The sequence below is a fragment of the Erpetoichthys calabaricus genome, chromosome 10 (assembly GCF_900747795.2).
Source record: "Erpetoichthys calabaricus chromosome 10, fErpCal1.3, whole genome shotgun sequence".
NCBI classification, from domain to species: domain Eukaryota; kingdom Metazoa; phylum Chordata; class Cladistia; order Polypteriformes; family Polypteridae; genus Erpetoichthys; species Erpetoichthys calabaricus.
Window position 1 is genome coordinate 53,903,992 of NC_041403.2, and position 20,778 is coordinate 53,924,769.

At 38.3% G+C, this 20,778-nt stretch overlaps 1 protein-coding gene across 2 annotated transcripts in view; it reads left to right on the forward strand.

The window, feature by feature from the left end:
• The window catches only part of LOC114658379 (zinc finger protein GLIS1), a 399,488-nt gene extending 378,916 nt beyond the window's left edge, over nt 1–20,572 (forward strand). For both annotated transcript variants that reach the window (XM_051932942.1, XM_051932943.1), the window contains exons 8-10: nt 7,857–8,068; nt 16,186–16,338; nt 19,935–20,572. In XM_051932942.1, the coding sequence (XP_051788902.1) occupies nt 7,857–8,068; nt 16,186–16,338; nt 19,935–20,071 (502 nt within the window). In that variant the 3' untranslated portion in view covers nt 20,072–20,572. The remainder of the gene's footprint in view (nt 1–7,856; nt 8,069–16,185; nt 16,339–19,934) is intronic.
• Nucleotides 20,573–20,778: the final 206 nt, after the last annotated feature.

The window sequence follows — 20,778 nt, forward strand, 5'->3', positions numbered from 1 at the left end:
GCATTTTCACAATCTTCACATCTAACTAATTACACTAACTAATCTAAAGTGTATGGATCTACAAGCCCTTTAGAGTCACTGTACTTTATACAAATTCCCTGTCCACTCTCTTACAATTTGATTCTTGTCACTTTTAGCTCCCCACCCAAGACTCTTCCCCATGTTAGGGGTTTATATTGTACCTTATGGAATTATTTCACCATCTGGACAGGGTTTCTTGCCAAATCAGATAATATCAGATACTCAAGCCAACATGCAACACTTGTCAGGCACCTTGTTATGGCAATGGAGAACACATTACCGCTTTGTTTATTTTTTAAACAAAGAAAACAAAAATCCTGCAAATCTTTAGATTCCCACCTCAAACAAGATCTTGCATTAATCTGTCTTGAAGAATGTGTGGTCACATTGAGGGACCATTCTGTTATTCTGAAGTCATAATGGAAGAAGAGACACAAACCTAGAAAGTGAAAACTTAAGAAAAATCCAAAGTGACACTGGTCATCCCCTTATATCCATTTGTAAACAGATAGATAAATGGAATTCTAATAACTGAATTAAATTTTCAATGGTTTTAACCATTGTCAGAAAAACGACCAAAAGACATCAAGAAGGTTTGGGGCAGCCACCCATTTAATCGATTACGGCTGCAAAAGTTATCAAAAAACAGAGACATGCTCATTCAACCGAGTCCAAAACAGAACTGATCTCCAGGTAGCAAGATGGCAGCTTTAAAGGCCAGTAGCGGAAGTGATGTCATCCAGACCAGAACCAGAAGTGATGTCAGTGGCTGCCCCAGAGCCGGGTGGGATTTCCTTAGAATGGTCTGTAAAAGATCGAGAGGGAAAATTAGTGCACTCCGCCACCCCCTGGTCTGGCATGGAACTACCTGTATTTAAATCCTTTAGCTGCCTCCTAAACACACGTGTGTGACACCATATACAACTAAACATGATGTCATTGGACATGTGACTGAGGAAAGTTCTACAGAACCTCCTCTCTATTCATGTATTTTAGTAGATAATGTTACAGGAAAAATGTATAAAAAAAAAAAAAAATGGTGGATAGATGGATGTTCTCAAATGCTCTAACACAACCCCTGAATAGATCCAAACATTTTTATTTGAATCATGTTTTTAAAAGACAATTTTCTTTCACTCTTTATACTACAGATGAATGAGTTCCTCACTGGGTTCTTTGAGAAGAAACATTCTGAAGATGTATTTGGGCCTTTCACTCACACAGTACTGTCAATGGAACTCTTTCTGGGGTTAAAAAAAGAACTGTAAAATTTGAAGATGATAAGTAAGGTAAAAACCAGGGAAAGATTTATATTGCATATGAAAGATTCCTCTCATTCCTTTAGACTAGGCACAAGCACCTGGCAATGATTAGCTTATGATTCACTTTAGCTACATATAGAGGCTGGTTGTAAAAATATGAACAGTATAACTGTTTCCTGAGTTTGTGCTGACAGCAGCTCCCCGGGGAGAGAATGCTGCTCAGAAACACATGGCTGCACACTGGGCAGCATCCAGCGGCTGGATTAGTGATATTCAAGTCCGTATGAGTGCTGCAGAGCAGCTGATAGAGGTCATACGATAGGGTTCATGTGTACATGAAGGCAAGATGAAATACATTGGCAGTTGAGCCAACCAGCAGTGAAGTATTTACACGCTGGGCCAAAGAGGTTTGCTTTGCATCCTTAGTGAGTCTGCCGTGTACACCTGAAAGTGTTTGCTCTCCAGTAACACGCCCAAATCCTGATGCAGCTAGATTGCCAGTGTAAAATAAGTGAATAAGTCAGACCTGAGTGATTACGATGATCTTCATTACCTCACCTGCTTTGGCTCATCAACTCAATCCATTCGTATCTCGTGTAACACGGCAGGGAAAAGAGGGTGAGCACTGAATCTTGTCGCTGCTGTTTAAAACAGAACAAAAAACAGACACCTAGCTTATTTTGCTCAGCAAATACAGCAATAAATAAAAGCATATCTGCTCCTTAAATTTCTTAGTCACCAAATGGGAAAAGGGGAAATGTAATCTAATACGTGCGTAGTTAGTTTTACTGTATGTCGAGCTTTAGTTTAGTTTGTTTATATGTCTGATTAATGAGCATGAATATATCTGACCTATTTATCCATAGACACAGAAACCAAACAAAAAAAAAAGGTAGAATAATCTGATGATCCAAAGGTTTAGCTCATTTAATTACAAATGATTTTATTTATTATGTAGCAACCTCAATGGTAATCCATTGTTACAGGATGGAAAAATAAAATGGACACATTGGCTGTGAACAATTAAATCTCCTCTTCAGGTACAGCGTCCGCAACCCAAACATTAGAAATGAAATATAGCTTACAGCTGCAAATACTTTAAAGCAATTTAGCATTTATTTTCTGTGTGTATACAGCAAATATAAAAAAACACATACTTCAGATTCTTTAAACTTATGAACTCTTATCCCCATTATTTGTGAAGCTTTTTGGTATTGAAAGGACAATTAACTAATTCTCAAGAAAGGAATATTACCTCCATGTGGAAAATGATTGAACCTACTTGTAGTGTAAACCAACCGGCTTTACTGTGTTAACTTGGAAGTCAGCCATTTGATATTTTGTTAGGTGACTGAAGGGGTACATGATTGTGCTTTAACCAGAACTCACTGACAAGAGGTCTTCATGATTAACGGCTCTTTCTGTGTTTTTGATTCATTGCAGCTATTCAGAGCTTAAATTGTCCGTCCTAGATTGTGAAGTGTATAAATTGTATGGCCTTATGGCCAGAAACTCTTTGTCTAGTTATTGTTTTGTTTATTTGGCAGATGTCATGTACAGAATGACTGGGACTGCCTCACATCTATAGAATCCTGTGTTTATTGACGAGGATGCAGTCTTCGCTTGCATGTTCTCTCCATCTTTATGGAGTTTTCTCTGGTTGATTGGCAAATGTAAATTAAAACATGTGAGTCTGTTTAGCTGTGTGATCAAGTCTGCACACACCCAGCCTTGTAGCTGATTCTACCAAGGTAGACTCTTCTCTCTCTGATCCTGCATTGAAACAAGCAGGCTTGAAAAATGAAAGAATATGCAATAGCAAGATACATTCTGATTGGTTAAATACAATTAAAGCACAAACCAGTTAAATGATCTATTGAGGGTTGCACACTGAATTAGGAGTGTGAATTGAACTAACATCCCTGTGGTTTAAGGTTCAGAGTTTTAGCAACCATGTCGTGTTGCCCATTTGTCTATATTGTCTTCTCTCTCGTAAACCAGATGATGTTATCTATGCACATGGCAAATGGACCAGTAAATTAGATCTATTGTACAGTGCATTCAAAGAGTATTCAGACTCCTTCATTTTCTGCACACTTCACTGTGTTGTAGATTTCATTTTAAATGGGTAAACTTTCCATTTTTGCTCATTAATCTATACTCAATAACCCATAATGACAAATTTAAACTATGTTTTCAGAAAGGTTTACAAAGTTTTTTAAAAACCAAATCTCTGTAGACCTCCAAAGTGGTGGTGAGGCATCTTGTTCTTCTTTAATTTTTTTTTCCTAGCTGGTGATGAGGCAGGGTTTCCTCCATAGACAGTACACTGCTTTGAGTGTTGGAAGGGTTTGAATTTCACTAATGACATTTCTCCAAACTGGGTGGTCCAAGGCAATGGATTTGGCGTCCTGGAGGCTTTGTCGATGGTTCTTCAAATTCTCTTGTGTTTGTTTTGTCCAAGTCCTTTTTGGTGCCGCACTTTGTGCTTTCCAATTCTATGGTCAATTTTGCCATAGCAGTTTGTATGGCTTCTGGTTCTGGTCCTTTCAGCAGACATGTCTAAACCAACATAGTCCCCAGTACTGGATCTCCATGTTTACCTTCAATTGACGATCGTACCTCTTCAGTAAGATCTCGTTTTGAAGCTGATCTCGAAGACTGACACACAGGATCTGACATAGGCAACACATTTAGAAGACTTCAAGTTTGTTTTGTTCAGACTTGAGCATAGCCCACATTTCAGATCCATTTAGAAGGATCAGCACCCTGTAAAAGTGGATTTTGGTCTTGATAGAGGTGTTTGTTTTTCAAAAGTATAAAACCATTTCTAAAGCTCTGAGTGTTGCCAAGGACATAGTGGCTTCAATAATTTTGAATTAGAAGATATTTGGTATCCTCCTAGAGTTGTCTGTCTGGCCAAACTGAATAAATCAGGCAAGAAGAGCCTGGGTCAGGGAGGTGACCAAGAATCCAATAGTCACTCTTACAGAGCTCCAGAAATCATCTGCAGATGTGTAAGAATCTATCGGAAGGACAACCTCCTCAGCAGGACTCCATCAATCAGGAACATATGACAGACCACTTGGAGTTTGTCAGATGGCACTTTAAGGACTCTAAGAGCATAAGGAAAACGATTCTCTGGTTTGATTAGATAAAAGTTGAACTCTTTGGGCAGAATTCCAAACATTATGCTTGGTGAAGACCACTCAATGTTCATCACCTGCACAATATTATTCCTAAGGTAATGCATGATGGTGGCAGCATTGATCTATGGGAGTGTAGGGACAGGAAGACTGTTCAGAATTAAGGGAAGGATGAAATCTCCCAAATACACAGAAGTCCTTGAAGAAAACCTTCTCCAGAGTGCAGTGATCTCATCCTGGAGCAAACATTCACCTTTCAGAATGATAATAACATGAACCATACAGCCAAGACAATGCTTGAGTGACTTTGGGAGAAGCTCTAATTGTCCTTGAGTGACCTAGCCAAATCCCATAGACCTGAAGACCTCCACTATAACTGAGCTTGAGAAGATCTACCAGGAAGAATGGGAAAAAAATGCCAAGATCCAGTTGTGCAAAGCTTGTCGAGTCTTACCCAAGAAGGCTCAAAGCTGTAATTGCTGCCAAAGGGGCTTTGACAAAGCACTGAATTAAGAATCTGAATGCTTATGTCAGTGTGAGATGTCAGTTTTGGGGTTATTGAGTGTACATTAAAAATGAAAAATGTACCAATGTAAACTTAAATCTACAATACAATAAAGTGAATGAGTGTGAAAAAGTCTGAATACTTTTTGAATCCATTTTTATAAAAGAGATACCTGGAAAAAATGAATAGAAATAAAAAATACATAAGAATATGAAGTGCTTCAGACTGAATGTAAACCAGTTAGAACTGGGCTGCAGCAAGCTGAGACCAGTCCTTAATCTTAGGTGGAGAGCTCCAGAGAGCAGGTGCCACTAATAAACATTTGAAAGAAGGAGTGCAACAAGGCTTTGGAATACTGAAATATCAGCCAGCCAGAGATTTCTGATTTTTAAGCAAGTGGCTATACTGTACATATTTTGTTCTTTATTTCATTTTAATGCCCATTCTCAAATAACAAGGGAAGCCTTCTAAGGGATTATGGGGTTATGGTACAGTTCAAAACTCTAGTGGCAGAGTTTCAGACCAGTTAAATCCTTTGTACAAGTTTTTAAGGATTCTATTGAGCAGAGAGGTTTATTATTTATTAGAGCATAGAAAATGAAACAGACACAAAATGTGACTTCATGAAGGTTGTACTGAATTATCTTTCAAAAGCAGCCAGCTTTCAAACCTAGCCCAAAAATGGAAGTCTGTTTATTCCTACAAAAATGAGTTGAAATTAATATAGCTGACCAGGGGATCTAACACTGTGATAGCTCTACAGTCAATAAGAAAGAAACCAGTAGCCTACTGGAGTACAATGAGTCGTTCCATCTGGCATTTTCTCATAAGAAGTACAAAGGGAAAAGTTTAGTTTTGAGAAGTTGCAAATAGTTTGGAGCTCAAAGTGCAGCAAAATGTCCTTGCTTGAGAATTTGTACTTGGCTTAGTGTTCAAACATGACTTCACCTCTGCTTGCTGATGTACTGTTACCTTAAGGTCTATTTTTTAACCCTGATTTAGGCAATTGTAGGTTTATTATCTTCATATCACACATATCAGAATTTCTAGTCTGCATTTAAACTAACACCATTGTCATCCATTATCTGCCATCTAATTTTTGCAAAAAAAAAAAAAATAATCATGCTGTCCTGGTTGGAAGTAGCTCATAGGAACAAGTGGCAGAAGATCATATCTTTAAAGGGAGATCAGTGCTGGCCATATGTATAATGTGACACAGGTCCTAACACTTTTGCTTCATCTATTCTAGAAAGATTGAGGTAATGCAAAAACGAATGTCGGGTATTTCACACTGCAGAAGGTGACGATGGAATAGGATGTGACCTCCGCGTCACATGACCAGCAACGGTAATGACAGCAGCCATGTGACAACCATCACTAATGGACGGCAACAAAACAAAAAGCAAAATGGTGTCACCACAATAAGAATAAAACATATAAACAACCTTAATAAGAAATTAAAAGTCCAAAAATAAATCAGATTGCATCTCAGGATATGAAAACCCAGAGTCATTACAGACGATTTATGTCCAGCATTTATATCACAATGAGATTTGTTTAATTTTATGTGAGTGTACTTAGTCACATGTCATAATATTATAAACAAATATTTTGAGATTAATATTTTGTGAAATAATCATCTTTAACAGCAAGTTTTCTAAAACAATAACTTTCACTCTTTAAAATGAGACAGTGATAAATCATGAAGCAATATATTTTAGTATTTCAGCAGTGTCAGGACCAGTAACCATGTGAAAAATACAGTATATATGCTGTGAGAAGGAGGCTTGAACATAATAAAATTGGGTGTGATGCCTCCACAAAAGACCATAAAGCAGACCAGAACTTTCACTGGCCAGCCCAGAAGAGACACCCAGACCAGCTGACTTCACACTACTACCAGGAAGCTTTGACCTGACTAGGCCCAAAAATGGGAGATATCAAAAATGGATCTCAAAAAGCCTAGAACTTGCATTGCTAGGATAGTACTGAACAAGGCTTATCCTAAAGTCTTCAGAGTTGATATGTGTGTTTTATGTTTTTTGTTTTGCTGCGGTATACATTTGAATTTTTCCTTCAGAAATTATTAAAGTTGATCTAATCTAATTGTAAAGTGTGGTTACTCCTGAGATCAGTGCTGGGCTGGCTTTATCACAGGTTTCTATCGCACACTGCGTTAATTGGAAGTCTAGAGGAGCTTAAGCCGTAAACTATACTTGTGAGATAACCTCCAAAAATTTTAGACTTTCAAGATGGACAAGGTAAAAGCAAAAAGGCTGTGGACGTAGTACAGTAGCATATGAGCTATGAGGAAAGACTGGAAGAGCTGAATCTGTTTATGGTGATTCCACATGTTAAGTACTCGTGTAAAATTTTTCCCAGGTACTACAAGATATTTCTTCATGAAGGGAGTTCACGGAGTAGTAGAATGAACATAGTACCTTGTTAACCTCCTGAGGTTAAATGTAATTAATGAGATGTGTTTATGCTGAATGGTCTGTTTATGTCAACGTTTCTCTAATATCCTAAAATTTGAAGTATACTATATTTAAAAAATCACTTTATTAGTACAGTATACACAAGCAAGAAAAATGAAGAATTACAATAAGTGATAGAAGTATTATAATGTTATGCATAGTACTAGGGTGTTGTAACATGTTAGCCATTATGGATGTAATGAGAAGTCAAGCAAAATGACACCTTTTATTGGCTAACTAAGATTACAATATGCAAACTATTGAGGCAACTCCGCCCCCTTCTTCAGGCAAGATGTGATCAATGTTATGGATATTAATGTTAGAATTAAAGGATGGTCCTTAAGGAGCTTATCTGCAAAGTTATTAAAATTATTTTCATAATGTTCCGATTACTGCTAATGATTTTTTCATTTTTTTTTTTTTATTATTTTTTTTTTTTTCACAGGTTGGCCACTCCACTCCTTTCTCCGGGCCTTAGTCCACTAAAAAATGTAGCTGCTCCCAATCCTTCTTCATCATCAACGGCAACACAACTGGAAAAGCAGTCTTCATCTTCCTCCCAGGACGCGGTCTTAAGTGGACAGCACCTCTCATCTCAGCACAAATCCTACTCTCTCTATCCAGACCAAAACGTGCATGATGGCTCCTCAGTAGGAGGTCAGTTCAGAGTTGGCACATGTAATAATTGCGGGTTGGGAGGGATGAACATTTTAGTTTTTTTGTACAGTTGGTACACATCTTGCTAAAATTTCACAAAGCTGGATTTCACATACCAGATGATATTGTTCATCTTTTAATAGGTAAATAGATTCAGGGTGTTTTGTTTTAGATAACATGTGCATCAATACTACCAGGCACAATAACTGCAGTATTCCAGCCATTATTAAAGGATAGGCTGTAAACAACACCCAGTGGTATTTTATCTTTCTGTGCCAGATTAATGGCTGTTTTCTGGATTGCCCTGCACATTTTGGAGATATTGAAGCAGAAGGTTTTAAGGTCAGATGCCTTTCCTGGCACCAACCTGCTTTAAGTGCCATTTAACAAAATGCCAGTTCTAACCCTAAATCACAGTGGTAACCCAATGGTATCTGAAAGCAAGTAGATGACAGCCAAAAGATTGCCTGGCTTGTGAGGTGACATTATTAATTATTTTGGGTTCTGAAAAGTATAACTGTAAAAGAATTCAAATAGGACCCATGAAATTATTTTAGGATGCTGTTTAGAGAGAAATCTTACGTAGACCATGTACTGTATATAAAAGTTGGTGGAACAGAGATGGTCTTGATTTTTTAGTTATTTTCCACTACAGTAGTCAGTAGACTTTGCTGAGGGAGCTGCTGGGCAAAGTCCATTGCAGTGATTCATGGCTTATTGAATCATTCAGTAGATACTGGGGTCCGAGTTTGCTTGCAACATCAAAGGGGCCCAACCATATCATGACTCTTGGACTTTCAGTAGAACTTCAGTTCCTTTCAAGGCAAAGGCTTTAAAAAATTCTAGCTCAAGTATGTAAGAAGTAAGAAGATGTGATACTTGACAGAGAAGTCACCACAAAATCAGGAGGGCTCTGGCCTGCTAACGTCGAAAGGACTGTTAAAGAAAGTGCTGAAAGAGCTAGGGGCACACGTTGTGTTGTTTGGGACTGTTGTTCCTGCTTTTTTTTTCCTGCATATTCTGCCAGGCTGTGCTCTGTGGAGTGTCATTTGTCTTAATTCATAATACATACATACATATACACGAGAACTGATATAGAAGTTTTGCCTTATATAATCACATCTTTAACTTATAGAATTAAAAAAAATCAAAACAAGCATATTCGTGACCATGACAGAACATTTTTACTCAATTCAGTATAAAAGTAATGTAAAAAACACATGTACAACATATACCATTGTGTTTCTTGTAAATAGCACCTCACTGGTTCTTCAGTGTAACATGGATCTTCTGATCCGTAAAATTACTTCAAGTCCACTGTGCTGTAATGATGTAACATCTGTCTGTTTATGGCTCTTGGCATTCACGTTCCACCATTCATTGTTTATCAGGGAGTGTGCTTTCTGTCACACTGATGACTGCATGCCAGATACTGTTTTGACATGTAAGAATTTTTCATACAGAAGTAAATGAAAACTGATTCTGAAGAATTCAAATATCAGGGCTTGAAGAGCATTCCAGAGGCAGAGAAATCACAAGTGCTCACAGTTATGGACATAATGCATTTTTACTCTTGACTTCATATAAAATGCCAGAATTATGAATCAGAAAAAATAAACAAACAGACTCATTTAAGCTACACTGCCGCTGATGCAAAACAGCAAAAACCACTAGGAATCATCAGTGCATTGTTTTCCAGGAAACAAATACACATTAAGTCTGATGCTGAAAGCCCTACAAAGCAGACCTTATTGTCACAGGAAATAGGCACTCCCTTGAGAACCAGGCCCCACTCTTAATGTGGTCTGTGAAAGTCAAAAGTATGATTTTATAACCTACTCTAAGGCTCTAATTAAGTCATTATAGCATGGGCACCACCTCATTTTCAGCTTATAAATGGGCTTTGGGTGGGGTGACCCTGTACAGATAACATTATAAGGGATTACTTCAGTAAAGATATCTTATTTCATGTAAAGATACAAGCTGCTTAGAAATCTAAAATTTTCATATAAAATAAAAGCAAATATTTTGATGATAGATAGATAGATAGATAGATAGATAGATAGATAGATAGATAGATAGATAGATAGATAGATAGATAGATAGATAGATAGATAGATATACTTTATTTGTCCCAAAGTGAAAACTAAAACTTTACTCTAGCTCAAAAAATATAAATATTATAATAATATAAACAACAACAACCCCCTAAGCCATAAGAACTTCTGGCTTAGATAAAACAGAGCCGCTGCTGTCAGTAGCAGGCTTGCAAGTGGCAGTAAGGTCCAGCTTGTTGTGTCCACGAATAGAAGCATGCTGATGGAAGATTTTTTCCTTGTTTGAAATCACCAGTATTTTGTTAATCATATTTGAGGTGCTTAGTGGTGCTGCTTCACAAAGCCAGCATTCAATGTTTGTGCCACATGCCTGGTCCTTGTTGCGTGTGTGCACATTCTCCCAGTGCCTGTCAAGTTTATCTCCAGGTACCCCCCCTTTCCCTTTCACGTCTCCTACATCTTGTATTCTCAAGCTCAGTCCTTTGTAGGTCCTATGGCAGTGGGTTTTCATTCACCCAGCTTCTGCTTGTAATTGGATGCTGACTTTAATTAAGCAAGCTGGTAGTCCCCAGTTTATGTTTTGTATCAATCCAGTAATTAGAAATTGAATATTTACAGAATAGGAATGTACATGAGGTAGATTGATAAGAATGTATTCTATTTGTTTATTAGTACTTTTTTGATACTCTGGTTATTTAAGCTATTATTTACAGTACTAATAAGCACACAAGTGGCTAATAGTGAAATCGCTACCCATTAGAATTCTGTGTTGCTTGCCCTGATGTCTGCTCAGCTCATCATTAGTTGTCAGTAGTCAAAAACAATTAAGAGAACAAACTCTCCAAAGAAATAGAAAACAAATGGGAAAACAGAGTTAAAGCAGTGAAAGGTTTACCAAAAAATGTAACTTCTTCTTCTTTCGGCTGCTCCCATTAGGAGTCGCCACAGCGGATCATCTTCTTCCATATCTTTCTGTCCTCTGCATCTTCTTCTGTTACACCCATCACCTGCATGTCCTCTCTCACCACATCCATAAACCTTCGCTTAGGCCTTCCTCTTTTCCTCTTCCCTGGCAGCTCTATCCTTAGCATCCTTCTCCCAATATACCAATCATCTCTCCTCTGCACATGTCCAAACCAACCCAATCTCGCCTCTCTGACTTTGTCTCCCAACTGTCCAACCTGAGCTGACCCTCTAATGTACTCATTTCTAATCCTAGCCATCCTCGTCACACCCAATGCAAATCTTAACATCTTTAACTCTGCCACCTCCAACTCTGTCTCCTGCTTTCTGGTCAGTGCCACTGTCTCCAACCCATATAACATAGCTGGTCTCACTACTGTCCTGTAGACCTTCCCTTTCACTGTTGCTGATAACTGTGTCACAGGTCACTGCTGACACTCTTCTCCACCCATTCCACCATGCCTGCACTCTTTTTCACCTCTCTTCCACAATCCCTATTACTCTGTACTATTGATCCCAAGTATTTAAACTCATCCACCTTCACCAACTCTACTCCTTGCATGCTCACCATTCCACTGACTTCCCTCTCATTTACACACATGTATTCTGTCTTGTTCCTACTGACCTTCATTCCTCTCCTCTCCTCTCTAGAGCATATCTCCACTTCTCCAGCATCTCCTCAACCTCCACCCTACTATCTCTACAGATCACAAAGTCATCAGCAAACATCATACTCCACGGGGACTCCTGTCTAATCTCGTCTGTCAACCTGTCCATCACCACTGCAAATAAGAAAGGGCTCAGAGCTGATCCCTGATGTGATCTCACCTCCACCTTGAATGCATCCGTCACTCCTACCGCAGACCTCACCACTGTCACACTTCCCTCGTACATATCCTGTACAACTCTTACGTACTTCTCTGCCACTCCGGACTTCTTCATACAATACCAAATAGCTCCTCTCAAGGCACCCTTGTCATATGCTTTCTCCAGATCCACAAAGATGCAATGCAACTCCTCCTGGCCTTCTCTAAACTTCTCCATCAACATCCTCAGAGCAAACATCTCATCTGTGGTGCTCTTTCTTGGCGTGAAACCATACTGCTGCTCACTATTCGTCACCTCACTTGTTAACCTAGCTTCCACTACTCTTTCTCAATTTTGTGCAGTGGCTCATCAATTTTATCCCACTGTAGTTATTACAGTCCTGCACATCCCCCTTATTCTTAAATATCGGCACCAGTACACCACTTCTCCATTCCTCAGGCATCCTCTCACTTTCCAAGATTCCATTAAACAATCTGGTTAAAAACTCCACTGCCATCTCTCCTAAACATCTCCATGCTTCCACAGGTATGTCATCTGGACCAATTAATGCAAAAAATGCAGCTATTTCTTATAAACAGAAATCTCTCACTACTGGACTTCTCTAAATCCAAAATAATAAGAAAAATTGGGAGGATTTTTCTGCATATTTTGTTATGTTGCAGTCTTATGCTAAAATAGTTTAAATAAATTTTTTACCCTCATCAAAAAACACTCAATACACTAGAGTGAGAAAATGGAAATAGAATTTTTAGGTATTTTTGCAAATGTATAAAAAATAAAAAGCTGAAATATTCTTTTGCCATAAGTATTCAGACCCTTTGCTATGACACTTGGAATAAGGTCCAGATACATCCCACTCTATTGATCATATTGATATTCATATTACATGTACATTACATACAAAGCAGCGATAAGGTGAGTAACCTGGTTAAGACAGAATGCTGGTTTCTGTGAAATTGTTTACATGCAGAAGTACGCTTCTGGAGCTCTCATTTGGTAAAACATCCAAAGTCAATAAACCATGCAAAAAAGAGTAGAACATCATCATCGGTCATCATGGGTCTGAAAACAAGCATGACGCCTGTGATCATTTTCTTCTGTTTTATAAATATGTATAATCTTACATGTACTGTAAAATAACATAACATCCATCTCCTTTTTACATCTTTGGTCTGAGCCATTTGTGGTGTGAACACTGGTCACTGTGTAACCTGATCACACTGTATAAGCATGTCTATAGCAGATAGTTAAATGAAAATTAAACTAACACTTTATTTCTAAGTTCCTGCTCTAAACTTCACACAGCACACTGTTTTCTTCTTGGCTGAGTTACTGAGCACTGCAATGGACCGGCTTACTGGTACATATGCTTCTTGACTTACACCCAATGCTGCTAGGATAACATTATTTTTACTTCAATAAAATGAGTATTGCATTAGTTTACTTGTTATTTTAAAAAGTAATCAGACTACATAAGGGTTGTTATTTTTAAAGCATTACCCCCAACACTGTTCTCGAGCTTTTGCTGCTGTGCTTAGCACTAAACATTCAGTTCCTCACCATAAATTTAGGGATTTCTGAAATACCGAGTCAGATTACTTAACCCAGGAGAAGTAATATTGCAATTGCCTGAGCATTTGCCTAAGGAAATTTATTTTGTGGACACTTGTACCTGTGGCTACTAACAGCATGTGGGAAGCTAACACATGTGTTGGTGAACAGAGGCCAATGGACATGTGCAGACTATGAAATCCTTAACAGTTCACATGACTAAATAACTGAGGTACTCTATATGTGTTAACCTGATTTCTCAGAGACCAATAATTCAGTTTGTCTCACAAGGGTTTGCATGGCCTTTTAGAAACCAGGTTTCTTTGAATAAACAGTTTATTAAAGCACTTGTAAACTTACTGATTCAAATATCTCTGCCCCTTTTTTGAAGTCCCCCTTGGTCAATTTGGTTGATTGGACATGTCTAGGAAAGACACACTCCTGTCTGTAGAAGGTTCCCCTGTTGACAATACGTCAACATTTTGATGAAACCGCTCATCATCTGGGTAATGCATTCCAATGGTGAAGCATGGTGCTGGCAGTATCATTCTGTGGGGATGTTTTTCAACAGCAGGGTCTAGACAGGGTTAAAGAAAGTAGAACAGAGCAAAGTACAGAGATACAGTATCTTTAATGTAAACCTGCTCCAGAGTGCTCTAGACCTCAGAGTGGAGAAGTGGGTTCACATTCAAACAGGACAGTAGACCCTAAGCACAAAGCAATCACAAGTACAGTATGTGCTAGAGTCAACTCTGAATGTTCTTGACTGACCCAGCCAGAGCCCAGACTTAATCCCAATCTAACATCTCTGGAGAGACCAGAACATAGCTATCCCACTTTCGGTCTTCATCCAATCTTACAGAGCTTAGGAGGATCTGCAGAGAAGAATGGTAGAAAAAACCCAGGTCCAGGTATGAAAAGCTTGTTGTGTCAAACCCAAGAAGACTGCACAGACTGTAATTGCTGCCAAAGGAGCTTCAAGGAAGGACTGAGTAAAGGGTCAGAATACTTGTGTCAATGTGATATTTCAGTTTTTTATTTTTAATAAATTTATAATAATTCCTACAATCTTGTTTCCGCTTTGTCATTGTGCGGTATAAAGTGAAGCATGTTGAGGAAAAAAATTAGTTTAAACAAATTTAACGTAAGGCTGCTGCACAGCAAAATTTGTGCAAAGTGAAAGAGTCTAAATACTTTCTGAAGGTACTTTATATATGTATGTGTGTGTGTTGGCACACCAGTTCACAGTACTGTCTCATGTTTTCTGGTGACTGGGTTTTAATCCTAGTTACCATCTTTATCCAGTTTGCATCTTCTCCCCGAGTCTGTGCAGCTTTTCCTTTTGTTCTCTAGCTCTCCTTTTTATCATTTTAGGCTGATTGGTGACGTTGTAAGAGTCAGACAGGATATGTGAAGAACTGTGACCTCTAGTGGACAGTGTTAGTCCTGCATGGCAAACAATGTTGCCTGAACCTGCATTCAAAAATCTAGAGGCCTGGCTTATAGAATTATGAATTAGAAAGAGTAAGCCAGTTTATCCATTGACAGAATCTACCCCAGCAACACTGGAAAGAAAGCAGAATACAGCTTTGGAAAGGACATCAGCTCACTCACACTCACACACACACACACAGTAGTGCCAGTCAAACTACCTGACACATCTTTGGAGATGGGCAAGGAAGACCAATACAGATATGGGGAGAAATTCCAAACTACACACGGATTAAATTTGGGTGTGAGATTTGAAATGCTGGCTGCTGGGTTCTTGAGGTAATTGTGATAACTACTTCAACAGTGTACTGCCCATTAACAAGAGTAAATAGATTAATTTAAATCACACTGCCACGGACATAAAACAGCCACGGCCATCATCAGGAGTGCAGTCTTTTCAGGGAAACATATACCATGTTTCAGATCAAATATCAAGGCAAAAAGATTTATTGCTTCTGACCAGGACAATTGGGGTCAGGTGTAAGTACAGGACCCTTCTACTTGGCAGTTCCAGCAGCTCAGTCAGGCAGATACTAAATAGTATCCAGTGTCCTCTTCTGTGTTACTTCCGACCAAATATTACCCAACTGCTCCTTAAGGTATATGATGGTCAACAGAGAAGGTGACGCCAACTGTAGTTAATGTTCTAGAATGTCCCACTGCCTCATTAGAGAAAGATCTGGAAACACAGTAGGCCATGAAGGGCTATTAATGTCTCATAACCTTTGCTGGGAGAAAATAACTGTGTGTAACTGAGCATTTTCATGCACTAGACAAGCCAGGCAAAAATTATCATACAAAGGACAATAGAATTACAGGGAAATAATGAAACATACTTGTTATATACTTGTTCAGGCGTAAATCCATGCAGCCTGCTTAATAAAGCCCAATTTTGCAGAGCCTGGAGCTTATCCCAACAGCACTGACTGCAAGGCAGGATCCAACCATAAAGCAAAATATTACTCCATCCCAAAGCACACACTCACTCCTATAAGGCCAAGTTATAGCTGTTAACATGTGTTTTTGGATCATAGTGCTTCATAGGCAAAACATTAAGAAAAAATAAAAGTACATACGGCTAGATTGTTTAAGGTTTAATAAGTTCGCATCAGTATGGTGGGCAATCAGAGTTCACTTTAGCAGGGGACTTTACTGACATTTATTTAGATTGTGTAATTGCTCATTCCTGCTTGGTTTGGTGATTGTACTGTCTTTTCCAAATTGTAGGATACCAAGGAAGCTTTCAAAGCTGCTTCCATTATGAAGAAAGTTACAGAATGGAAGAGCCTGTTGGGGATATCCATCTGTCAGGGGAATCCCAGTGCTTTAATCCACAACGACACAATGGATACATGAACTCAGTGCACTCGGGTTCCTCAGGTGAAGATCTGTTTTTGTTTTTCTACAGCAATAACCTTGTAGAGTTATTACATAAAAATAACTAAAGTATTATTATTTATTAGTTAATAGACAGACTCAAATAAGGTAACAATTGATTTTAGACTGATGTGTGAAAATAATAAATGTGAGAATAACAACAAAAAGCTATGTTGTTCTGATTCTCTTAGTATTACAAAGGTTTCAATGGAAAATGATCAGCATAGAAAGGGTACACTCAACAATAGGTAGAGACTGTGGCATCTTTAGGTGTCACTGTGTCTGTCTGTGTGTCCGTCCAGTTGCTATGTCTCTGTAATTCCAAAAGATGGTGCATCACAAGCATTTTAGTAGTAAAATGCATTGTGTTTTTCATTCCAACAGATGGTGCATCACAAATATTATTTCTTTTTTCATGAATCCTATACCAAATGTCAAACAACAGACAAATATGCATTGCATGGTCCACTGCAAACATTATTGCTGAGGTCGACGTTGATTACTTGGATTTCAGCTTCTCTTAGACGGGTGGCACAGCTTACAGTTATAATATATTGCAGTGCCATTTCTTCTTAACTGTACACTTGCATCCAATCCAAGGAGTATCCCATTTTCATGAAATTGTGATAAGCTGCCTCAGCCTAACAAGAATAAGCAGAGTTATGAAAATGAGGGGATGGATCCAAAATTATACTATATTAGATTTTCCCATTTCATGATCACACTGATTGAACTGATGTAGCAGTGTGAAGAGTGGGGGCTTTGGCAGTGGACAACTGGGCAATACCAGAGACCTGCCCTGCAGATGTGTGCAGGTCCCTACAATAAGATAACAAATGTTTTGAAGTGTTGGGGACTTAGTTAAATGTTTTAGCTTATTTATTTCATCAGAGACAAGCATACTGGATATTTGTGTGCTACATACTGTATTTATAATATTCAAAAATAACAGTGATAACAGAATGTACTTACTACATGCATTATGAGAGTACACAAAATACATGCTTTAAGAGTGTTTTACAATATCATGGTATTAATAATGAGCCTAAATAGGCTTGTGGTGGTTGAAATAGTTTTATAGACACTAGACTCCAAATGTTCCAACTGTTGTTTTTGGCAGGTCTATGGCTCATTGTAGTATAAACTTCTTAAACATACCCGTTTTTGAAAGAAGTGCCTAATGGAGAGTTAAAACTTTTGTTGATGTCTATCCACGTGCAAGCAGCTGCATGCATGACTCTGCTGCCATTTCCATAATATGAATTGGGGGTTTGTTTTGCTCTTATGAGTCTCTGTCACACATATAAAAAATGAAAATATTCAAGTACATTTTAAAGAGTATATAAGGTTAGCACAGAATGTTTGTCCATTCTAAATTTACCAAAACTCTTTAAATGGGACTTTTTTAATTTCATAAATTCATACAGCATGCTATATTTGAGCTAACACGATGAAAACATTTCCAACAAATTTCCTTAAAAAAAAAAAAAAATCTACTAAAATTCAGTAGAATCTGTTCATTGGGAACAGAGTTATTTCACACAGACAGACACAGTGACTAAAATAGGACTCATCACTATCAGCTTCCAGTGTTCAGAAGCCACTAAGAAGGCTAACAGAATGTTAGGTTATATTGAACGATGTGTGGAGTACAAGTCCAAGGAGGTTCTGCTCAACCTTTATAATGCACTGGTGAGGCCTCATCTGGAGTACTGTGTGCAGTTTTGGTCTCCAGGCTACAAAAAGGACATAGCAGCAGTAGAAAAAGTGCTGTGGAGGAACTCAAGCATCTGGGCTGGAAACCGTATTAAGCAATATATTTTGTGATATAAGGATTGTCTTGTCAATTTAGTGATGTCATTTGATTTTGTTTTAATGTGCTATTCACTTTTATTTTGAATTGCTTTTTCAGTGACCCCAATGCATTGCCATTTTTTGAGCTTGTTTCCTATAGATACCACCTCTGTTTGTGTTTGTTTCCATGAGAGGTGCCATTTGATCATTTGGTTTCAATGATGCTCCTTGGTTCCTAGACAATTGACACATGTTTCATGTGACTCGAGACATCATGGGGGCCATAATATGAAAAATGGTGGTATGCATCTCCCAGCATCCAAACTTTAAAATGAAATACTGTAATTACTTAAGTCAATATACTGTGCATGCATTTGAAAGTTTTACAAAAGTATACATACTTAAGTATTGACAACAAAATTTTAAAGTAGAAGCCTTAGATGGTCATAGGCCATATGGCAGGAGCCAACCCTGGACTGGACAGACACACTCACATGCATATCCACACTCGCTTTGGTCCAATTTAGAATTAATACTCAATCTAATGTTGTGTCTTTTGGGATTTGGAGTGCTTGAAGAAAAACGTGAAGACAAGGAAAGAGCATTCAAACTCCACACTGGCAGGGGATGAGGGGGAGACAGTAGGAGCGGCCGGCACTCAAACAAGCCACTTGTGGGCTTTGTTTTATGGTGTTCTTTCTAAGATTAGAACTGTCAAAAAGTGTGGCAGATAACAGCCTTAGAGCTGCTAAACGTCGACTCATCCAGTGTTTAATTCTCTCTTGTGTACTTTCTGGATGTGTTTTCCTTTGTGATTGTTAGAAGCCATTCAGTGACTTTAAAGACCGGACACCAGGAAAGAAACTGCAGCCTTCCTGCTTGTTATTATTTCACAAGACTTTTTTTCATCTGTATGCAGTAAACGTGTCCAAAAGTAAGAACTAAACCTGCATTTTAAGTTCTGATCCGGCTCTGCCTCCAGCCAGAGTTCCTCTCCTCTTTAAGGACCCTCTAAATCTCAGTTTATAACCCCAGGCAGAGCAAAGACAAGAAGAGGTGCTCCTTTTATAACCCTCATTCAGTTCCTGGCTGATGTAAGACTCCCAGTATCACCTCTGAGGTGTAGCTTTAGCCTTCCATTTATTTCCTGAAGAGACTGAGCAACAGGCGCTGAGGGGTCTAGAGTTCTCAATCCTGCTAGCAGGAGCAGGTGGAGCAAACTGTGACATCATGTTCATGTGAGTTTCCACTCACAGTGCCGAGGCATGGTGTTATACTGATACAGTGAAGGGGTGTGCTTTGCAATGGACTGACGTCCCACCCAGACTCCATTCCCACATGCTGCTGGGAGAGGTTCCACTTCCTAGTATGGTATAAAGCAGCTTGGAGAAATGGGTAGATGGATGGATGAAAAATATTGAAGTAGCAACTGATAAATCAAATTAAAGCTAATTGTGCTTTTCTATGAAAAAAACAAAACCTTATTATGCAAATATTTCCACTGTGTTGTAAATCCCATAAGATAGATCCTCAACAGTGAAGACAGTTGTAGAACCACTATCTACACATAACACAAGTGTTCTTAATATTAGCTGATGAAATATGTCAAATATTTTAACCGATACGCAACAGCCCATTGTTCAAGACAGTCAGCGTACAAGTGTGAATGATCTAAACCATAAATATTGCATTTTGACATATTTTCCTGAAGCCTGGAAGACATTTATTCATATAATGAGAGCCACGGTTCAGCAAATCTCATCTGTCATGATGCTTCTCATAACCTCCGGCTCTTCTCGTTCCAGGTTTTGGTATGGTTCAAGATGCGCAGGGTGGATCTGGACATGAGTTCTCACCTGCTCCAGAGGAAAACGCCTTTTTCCAAGTGGGTGGCTTTGACCGGTGTTTGAACCAAATCTCTCAAGTCTACACAGAGACATAAACTAAAACTGAAGCTTTACTTCGAAGGAACGCTTCAAGTGTAGAACTCTGTTGAGCCATCTCTTTGAAAGCAAAAAAAAAAAAAGGCCGTTATCTGCTCAATTTTGCGTTTGTTCCATATGCTTCTTCTCTGTGCTATGGCACTCCAGGCTTACTGCATTTTTAAATTCTGTAGCTTTAAATTAATTATTTTCTTTTTTCTTTGCAGCTGTCAAACATTGTTTGTTATTTCAAACCATAAAGGTTTACTTTTATTGTTGTTTGCACACAATTTGTCAAAATGTTGGTCTCGTAGCAAAGCTAAAGCAATAGATTTCATCTTAAAATTGATGAAATTAAAACAGCAAGTGGTTACAAATCTTGAATTTTTTCACTCACTCTATGTAAACATTTAGATAATTTTAAAAATGTGTATAAAATGTACAGTTTGTTTAATGCAATAATCCTAATTTGTTCATATATATATTTTCAAGTTTTTAAGAAATAAATCTGAGCATTTAACAAGTGCTGATTTGGGTTCCATTGATGTGTTTTTTTGTGTTTCTGTCAGGCAGATGGTTAAAATATCTAATGGGTCTAAGACATGGCTTTCCCTCCATAAGGCTGTGATTTTCAAAATAAAATATTTCAAACCAATATCTTAAGTGCAGTGAACCTGAGGGATCACACATTCTTGAAAAAAAATGTATATTTACCATTTGTTTTGCA